Source organism: Myotis davidii, unplaced genomic scaffold, assembly GCF_000327345.1.
Source record: "Myotis davidii unplaced genomic scaffold, ASM32734v1 scaffold855, whole genome shotgun sequence".
Taxonomy (NCBI): domain Eukaryota; kingdom Metazoa; phylum Chordata; class Mammalia; order Chiroptera; family Vespertilionidae; genus Myotis; species Myotis davidii.
Genome location: NW_006286978.1, coordinates 163,933 through 172,833, shown reverse-complemented (window position 1 = coordinate 172,833; position 8,901 = coordinate 163,933). Strand labels below are relative to the sequence as shown.

At 47.9% G+C, this 8,901-nt stretch overlaps 1 protein-coding gene across 1 annotated transcript in view; it reads right to left on the bottom strand.

The window, feature by feature from the left end:
• Positions 1-489: 489 nt before the first annotated feature.
• The window catches only part of WAS (Wiskott-Aldrich syndrome), a 9,037-nt gene continuing 625 nt past the window's right edge, over positions 490-8,901 (bottom strand). Inside the window, 12 exon segments of the mRNA XM_006758865.2 lie at positions 490-780; positions 3,285-3,399; positions 3,638-4,095; positions 4,514-4,667; positions 4,869-4,911; positions 5,839-6,013; positions 6,678-6,731; positions 6,825-6,866; positions 6,979-7,081; positions 7,184-7,270; positions 8,323-8,463; positions 8,836-8,901. The exon segment at positions 8,836-8,901 is cut by the window's right edge and continues 22 nt beyond it. Of these exon segments, the coding sequence (XP_006758928.2) occupies positions 725-780; positions 3,285-3,399; positions 3,638-4,095; positions 4,514-4,667; positions 4,869-4,911; positions 5,839-6,013; positions 6,678-6,731; positions 6,825-6,866; positions 6,979-7,081; positions 7,184-7,270; positions 8,323-8,463; positions 8,836-8,901 (1,494 nt within the window). The 3' untranslated portion in view covers positions 490-724.

Here is an 8,901-nt window from a genome sequence, read left to right as displayed (position 1 = left end):
AGAAGGAAACAAAGAAACACAGGTTAAATGACTGAGGAAACAAGTGAAGGAATGTATGTGTAAAGCTAAATAAATGAAATAGGATAGATGAGTGGGGGAGCGGGGGGCAGGGTGGAGGGGGTCAATGGGAAAAAAGGGGACATATGTGGCCTGGCTAGAGTGGCTCAGCGGTTGAGCGTTGACCTATGAACCAGGAGATCACAATTTGATTCTGTGGGACATGCAGGAGTCAGCTGATCAACACAACCTGGGCATGTGCCCTTGACCGGAATCAAACCTGGGAACCCTTCAGGCTGCAGGCCAACGCTCTATCCACTGAGCCAAACCAGCTAGGGCAAAAAATATTTTTTAAAGGGGGAGATATATGTAATACTTTCAATAATAAAAATAAATTAAAAAGTAAGTTTAAAAAATAGGATAGATGAATAAAAGGTACTTTGGGAGAAAAGAACCCAAAATTCCCACATTTGGAATATAAACAAACTGAGATTTAGAGAAACAAAAAGACAGTTATTTTATTTTTATTTTAAAATCCTTGACTGAGAGCTGAGAAATTTTGTATAAAAAGGGGCTATTGCTAAGGCGACTGGGAGTCAGTCAGAGATTACAGCATTGGAGGGGTTGGTAGAGAAGAAATGGGCCTTGGGGCCCTGGAAGCAGAGAGAAGGCTGTAAGCAACAGCTGCCAGGGGATCAGGTGCAGAACAGGTGGGGATGGTGGTGACCTAGTCATCCCATTCGTCGTCCTCGTCGTCATCACCGGCCTGGTCCTCCCCTTCGTCTGGAGGGGAACAGAAAGAGTGGAACTCAGATGGGCAGGAGGGTTCACAAGCCCTGGAGAGGGGGGTTCCTAGGGATTAAGAACTCAGGACTCAGGGTCCTGGGGGGCTGAAGTCTCCTGTGAGGAAGTTAGGTCTGGGGCTAAGCATGAGGCCCCCTCAGAGGAGAGAGAATTAGGGTTTCTGTTTGGGACAAGATATAGTTGGGGTCTGGGTTCCAGTTGGAGTTTAAGTTAATATTATTGTCAAAAATGTATGGTTAGTTGGGATATTCTTGTCACACAAAGGGTTAACATTAACAGGCTTGTCACTTAATGGGGTGAATTTAAATATTAGCAAAAGTGGACTAAATTACAATATTATTGTTTCACAGCAGGTTAATATTGTTGACACATAATGGAGTTAATAATATATTAACTCCAAAATATATGGAGTTTATTATAATACTAGTGGCCCAGTGCACAGATTTGTGCAAATTGAAAGGACATTAATTACAAGAAATATTTGCCTTTTCTTTATAATAGAAGTGTCAGAGATTAAAGAAAATTAGTAAAATAATGAAAATAATATATAAATCAATCAATAAATAAATAACAACCTAATATAACAGCATTGATAAAAACAATGACTGATAAATTGATTAAGCTTATTCTAATAACTCCCTGTACACCACATTAAGAGTAAAAACACTTTCAGAGTGCTTGACTAATTTCCCTTGTGAAGAAGTATTTACAACTTTAACTTTAATGTGACACACTCTTCGAACTTGAGAGAAAGCAACATATAACTGACCATGTCCAAAAACGGGTTCAGGTAGGAATATTCCTACCCTGTCTAGAGTTTGTCCTTGTGATTTATTAATAGTCATCGCAAATGCTGACATCACAGGAAACTGTCTTTGAATTAATTTATATGGGAGGCCAGTGTCAGATGGGGACAAATCAATTCTTGGAATTAGAACAACCTCTCCTTCCGCAGATCCTGTTAATACTTCAGCCTTGATTATGTTAGGTCTGAAACATCCCAAACACTACAGCACTTTAAACTCATTTGTACTATGGCCGATGGATTGCATGCGGCACAACACTGAGACATTGTAGACTTAGCCTTTTATAAATATTCTGTCGATGACCTGCTTTCTTTCAGCTTCAGAATGTCAACACAAACAACCAAATTCACAATCGACAATGACAGATCAAAACATACCCATGCGATTGGTGCCAGCAAGAGCTTTATATGTCTCGTACATGCACAAGTTAACGCCAGGCACATGCCCCTGACCGGAATCGAACCTGGGACCCCCCAGTCCGCAGGCCGACGCTCTATCCACTGAGCCAAACCGGTTTCGGCACTTAGGCTTTTATATATAGAGATATAGATAGAAGATTGTCATATAATGGATTCATGTTAATCTTGTGAATACACTCTGGGATGAATGTTAATATTATTGTCCAAATTGGAGTTAATTATATTATTGTCACCTAATAGGTTGAACTCCATATTATCCTCACATAATTGTCATGTAACAATATTGTTGACACACTAAGGGATTCCTATTAACATTATTACAAAAAGATTGGGTTAGTTATAATACTATCACATAGTTACTGTTAATCTATTGACACATAGAGGTAGGGTGTCAAAGATGGGGTTCTTTCTAATCTCTATATATAAAAGCCTAAGCGACCATTATGACGGGTCAACCACTCAACCGGTTGACCAGTAGCTATGACAACACACTGACCACCAGGGGGTAGACACTCAATGCAGGAGCTGCCCCCCTGGTGGGCAATGCTCTCCCACAGCCAACCTCCTGTGGCCAGCCAACCTCCTCAGGTCCTTCCTCCTGGTTGGCCAGCCCAATCGGCCCCGATCGGCCCAGACCACAGACCAGGTAGAGGGACCTCACCCATGCACAAATTCGTGCACCAGGCCTCTAATATTATCATAACAGAGTGGGCTAATGTTAACACTACTGAACAAATGGGATTGATGTTAATAATGTGGACATACCTTGTCATTAATGTTAATATTATTGTCAAAGATAGACTTACTTATACTATTGTTACATAATGACAACATTAACATTGTCACAAAGGAGACTGAGCTCTGCCAGTGTAGCTCAGTGGCTGAGCGTCAACCTATGAACCGGGAGGTCACAGTTCAATTCCTGGTCAGGACACATGCCTGGGTTGCAGGCTCGCACCCCATGCAGCAGGCAGCCGATAGATGATTCTCTCTCATCATTGATGTTTCTATCTCTCTCTCTCTCCCTCTTCTTTCCTCTCTGAAATCAATAAAAAAGATTTAAAAAAAAAGAGAGACTAATACAAGATCCACCTTATCACTATCATCAACAGATGAGGCTAATACTACTATTGATGGAGACTGTTGGGGTTGTTTTTAGGCCAACACTAGCCATGGGAAGCAGGGTCACTTCACTGTCCTGGCAGGTTGGACTCCAGAGAGGGCCGCCTGCAAGTGGCAGGGGAGGGTAGACTCTCACCTGAGGAGTGGATGGCTTTGCTTCTCTTCTGCATTACGTGCATCAGGGCACCCACCAGCCCCTCGGAGCTCTGAGGTGGTGGCTGCAGCGCAGAACTTTCTGAGGCTCCAGGGGTCTGCAGCAAGCAGGGTCCAGCACAGAGGGCTCAGGGCCTGTGAGAGCATTTCTCCCCACCCCTTCCAGTCCCCTTCAAGGCTCCAAGCCCACCTCTCCACATCAACCTCCCAACCCTGTCACTGAACTCCACAAGCCTGGGACCCCCATCAGTTTCAGCCCCAGTCCCCTAACATCCTTATTTGCACAGTACAACCCAGAATCCCAGGCTCCCAGTCCTTCATCCTGCTGGTTCTCACCTTGTTCAGCTGAATTCCCTGCCGGATTTGATCCAAAAGGGCACCCCGACCTCCAACAGGGGCCAGGCCCCCCACAGTCCCCAGAGTAGGAGGGACTGGAGGAGGCACTGGCACATCCCCAGAGCTGGGTGGTGGTGGTGGTGGAGGTGGTGGTGGTGGCATGGGTGAACCCCCAGCTCCAGGGAGCGGAGGGGGTGGTGGTGGCATGGATAGACCCCCAGCTCCAGGGAGCGGAGGGGGTGGTGGCCCAGAACGTCCTGTGGCTGGAGGGGGTGGCGGTGGAGGGCCCCCTCGGCCCGGAGGTGGGGGTCCCCGAGGAGTTGGTGGTGGTGGCGGCGGCACACCTCCCAAAGGTACAGGGGGCAGTGGACCAGAACGACCCTTGTTACTCCCCACAGTTGGGGGCCGGGGGGGCTGGTTCCCTCCTCGGGATGGCGGTGGGGGTGGTGGAAGCGGCTCTGAGGGCGGAAATAACACATAGCTATTATTATAGTTTTCTTCCAAGCCTGTTTCACTCATTTGTAAATTGGGTACCTGAGCCCTAGCTGGTTTCGCTCAGTGGATAGAGCGTCAGCCTGTGGACTAAAGGGTCCCAGGTTTGATTCTGGTCAAGGGCATATGCCCAGGTTGCGGGCACATCCCCAGTGTGAGGCCTGCAGGAGGTAGCCAATCAATGATTCTCTCTCATCATTGATGTTTCTCTCTCTCTCCCTCTCCCTTCCTCTCTGAAATCAATAAAAAAAATTTTTTAATGGGTACCCAACTGACCAACTCCCAATTGTAGCAGTAGAGGGTTTCCAGAAGACTAAGTGATTACTTCTGGAAATCAGCCACCAGGGTTGGAGAAGAAGGGGGTGTCCAGAAGAAGGGACTCACCCTGGCGCCTCATCTCCTGCCGCACAGCTTCCAGCCCGCCCTGATCCTCAATGAAGTCATAGATAAGTTTGGAGGTCTCAGCATCGGTGAGCTGGGCCTCACTGATTCCTGCCCTAGAGAACAGGCTCCGCAGATCCGGGTCCAGGTTGTTGACCTGCCCCGAAGGAAAAGGTCAGGGGCAGGAGTGGGTGAATAAGGTGGGCAGGGAAGGGACATGGATTGTCATCGGGTCCACCCCAGAGCGGGAGCTGAGAGGGCTGTGGGAAGGGGAGGGTCTGGAGGTAGGTCTGATCGCTGGACTATGGAAGGGTAGGTGGGAGCTGAAGAGGGGCCAGGGGACTTTGGAGTTACTCACGTCAAATCCATTCTGGGGGTCCCACCCCACGTGGCTGACATGTCTAGGGGAGGGGAGGAGACCCCAGTGAAGCCCTCCTGCCATCTTTTGCCCAGAGGGACCAGAATTAACAAATGAGCCATAAGTGAATGAATGAGTGAATGAGTGGAAACAGTAGTTATGGAATTAGAAGGGGTCCATAGTTTATGGTGCCCATCTACCCATTTCATCCTATTTCCACCATCTATCCACCATCCATTTGTCCAACTAGCCATCCCCATTCACCTGTCAGACTACTGATCCATATTTGTCTCTCCACTTATCTGCCTACACACATCTGTTTATCCATTTGCCCAATAATCTGTCCTCACACACACTTGTCCATCCACCTATCCATCTATCCATGGGCTCACCTTTCCATTCACCCACTCATTTGTCTCCATTCAACCACACACTTCTGTCCAGTTATCCATTGAACTGTTCATTCATCCACAATTCTGGCCATCTATCCATCCCCATCCACCTTGTCTGTGAACCAATCAGCCTATAGATCCACCCTTTTATCCCCACTTTCCATTTACCCATCCTCCCATCCACCCAACCACCTATCCATTTATTCTCCTCCCATTCATTCATTCATTCATTCATTTATCTATTTATCTACCCACCCACCTACTCACCCTCCAGCCCACCCATGTTCCCTGCCCACATAACAGAGACCTGCCACCCAGGTGAGGGAGGCAAGTGAGACGCCTAGGGTACAAAATTTAAGGAGGCACTCACTCTCAGGCATGAATTGAACTTGCATGACCCTGAAAATTTTGCAACCTTGGTGTCTCACTTGCCTCTCCCTATTCCTGGCCTTGCACCCACCCACCCATCCACTCATCTACCCACTCCCCACCCCCCAGCATATGCCCATCCTTTCATCCACTTAGCTCATCTGCCCCCCTCCCAGGAATCTGTGGGCCCTATGGAGAAAGGTTCTCACTTGAATCCACTAGGTGCACCAATATCAGCCTTTCTGATCTTTTTCTTCCCTGAGCGTTTCTTATCAACTGGGCCAGGGCCAGGTACCGGAAGCCCACGGTATCGTGAACTCGTGATGTCCGGGTTCTGGATGTCCACTGTCCCCATCCCCAGGGACAGTGATCCAGCTGCTGGGCCTGTGGGGAAATAGAGTGACTAAACCATTGACCCACTTACCCACCAACCAAAGTATAGGGGCGAGAGAAAGACTGTTTGGGGAAATCTCTGTGTATGTTTGATGGTCATGGAGGGAGTGGGTGAGGGATTCAAGGAGGGTTTATGGAGAAGTGAATGGGTGGTTCCCAAAAACCATTCATACATTCACTGATTCAATTATTTATTCAGTCACTCATACTTATCACTTAAGTATTGACTCATTCATTCACTGGCTTATTAACTAATTAATTTTTTAAATTATTTTTTCATTCATTCATTCATTCAATCATTGATTTCTTTGTTGATTGAAATTTTATATCACTTTTTCATTTGTTCACTGTTCAGGTCATTCATTCACTCATTCATTAATTTACTAAATCATCCCTCCATCCATTCATCCACTTATCCACTTAGCAATTCACCTATGCATTATTATACCCTCTTATACATCTATATATCTATCTACATTTTCATCCTCCCATCAATTTATCCCCTTACTCAACCATCTATCCACCACCAATCCTTCCACCCACACATCCATACATTCATCCACCCACTCAATCACCCACTTATTTCTGCACCCACCAAATTACTCACCCACCGACCCACCTGTCCATCCAGAGACAAGGAAGAATTAGCACTCACCCCCTTGGTCTCCACCTGGGTGCGAGGGCAGGGGTGGGAACCCTCCTCTTCTCTCTGGGAAGATGGAATGGGTAGAAAGCTCTGACAACCTTGCCACGGGTTCCTGTGCTAGCCTCTTATTATCCTTACTTGCAATAGAGGACTCACCTTCATTGACTGGTGCTGGTGGTGTAGGTAGCGGGCGTCTGTCTGTAGAGAGACAGATAGACTAGGAACCAGAACCATGAGAGGGGCTTTTACAGCTCCCCACTCTTGCATTCACCTCAGCCCAACCTCCTTTCCTCCCCGAAGGCCTCCTCACCTCCACTTTGCCTCTGATTCCTTTTCTGTATCTTCTCCTGCACCAGGGCCTGGAAGGCCTGGGCCTCGCTCTGATCTGCAAAGTTCAGCCCCACTTGGCAGTCCTGCGCACACCGTGGGGTCAGCAGCCTTCCAGGACACCCATCCCTTCCCCATAACCCGCACACACATCCCAAGTGAGGCCCAGAGGTCAGGTGGTCACTTACATCTCCAGCAAAGGTGTGGAAGAAGGAGGTGGGAGTGGAGTAAACCAGCTGTGAGTATAGCTCCTGTTCCCAGAGTAACAGGCCTGTCTGGAGAGGAGGAGAACACACTGGCACTGAGGTGTGCCCTGGGTGGCAGGTCTCTGTTATGTGGGCAGGGTACATGGTGTCCAAATTTGGAGCCCTGGGATCTGATTTGGATATTTCTAACTCAGCATCAGAGAGTTGGGGGTCTAGGGGTCAAGATGTGGAAGGTTGGGTTACAGCATGGGAGTTAGACAACATAGTGAGAGATTTGGATTTGGGGTTTGGGGCCCTAGATGTGGGACTTGGGGGCCTGAATTTGAGGATTTGGGACTCCAGGCTAGGAAACTGAGCCCATTCTAGATTCCACCCCATACCCCCCTTATGAAGGCCTTCATTTGGGCAGGCAGGGCTCCAGTATTGGGAGCTGGGGTTGAGAGCTGAGGTTCAGACATACAGACTTGGGAATTTGTGGGGAGGGTTTCAGGCAAGGTATGTGCAATTTGAGGTTTGAAGAACAGAGTTATGGCTTAAGAGTTTAGTTAGTATTTGATTGCTCTGGGATATTAATGTGGGTATGCTGGGTTCATCTTTATGGGTTTAGAAGGATGAATTTGGGATATATGCCACGGAAGATCAGGTTGGGAGCGTGTGGAACAGATTCAGGAATTCTGGGGTCCATGCTATGGGGTTAAAAGGACAGATTTTGGCATATTCAGGTTTGTGGTTTTGGGGTCATAGGTTTATGACTTAGGAGCTAAACATCTGAGGTTCAGGAGTTTTGATGGGGGATTTCTGGGGCCCAAAATGTTGATTTAGAGTAGATTTGAGTTTCAGAAAAAAATATAGTGCTCACTTTTGGGGTTAGGGGAGTTTATGGAACAGATTAGACTTAGGCAGTATACTAATATGTGGGGGTTATAGACATTGAAATGGAGACTCTAGGGTCAATCATCACAGACTTAGAAAGGCAAACCAGATTTGACATCTGGATGAAGTCTTTGGTTCTGGGGTCCAAGGGTTCACTGATCTGCCGAGAGCTCAGGGCTGAGGACACAGATCTAGGTTTGCGGGTTGAAAATGGGTTTGCATGTGCAGCAGGGGAGGGCGGGGATCACCTGAAGGCTGTAAAGGCGGATGAAGTAGGACTTCTGGGGGTTATCCTTCACAAAGCACACAGCCCCACAATGCTTCTTGGTCCAGCGCTCGGCTCCAGGGGGCATCGCCATGTACAGTTGAATAACTGCAGTGGCCAATGTCTGGGAGGGGAGAGCGGGGTTCAGTGGAGTCTGGGAGGGGGCAACCAGAGAGTCTGGGAACCAGACTTGGTCCTCCATTGCCCATGGCTGGTGTGGTCCCGAAGGAAGAGCCACAACCAGAGAGAAAGTGAATAGACATGAAGATCTTCCTGGTATTGATGAATGGGGGTAAGTGGATTCTAGGAGATGAGATGATGGAGAGGGACCGTAGGAGGGGGAAAAAGAGAAGGAGGAGATTGGGGAAGATGAGGAGAGAGGAAGGGGAGGAAATAAGAAGAGAGGGAGGATGCGGAAGAGGAGGAGGAGGAAAATGAGGAGAGGAAGAGGAGGAAAGGGAGAAAGACAGGAAGGGCCAGGAGGTCCCCAGCTCACCCAGCATTTCCTTCCGAGCATGTCGAAGACTCGCTGGTTCTCATGGTCTTGGAGTAGGGTGGAGGG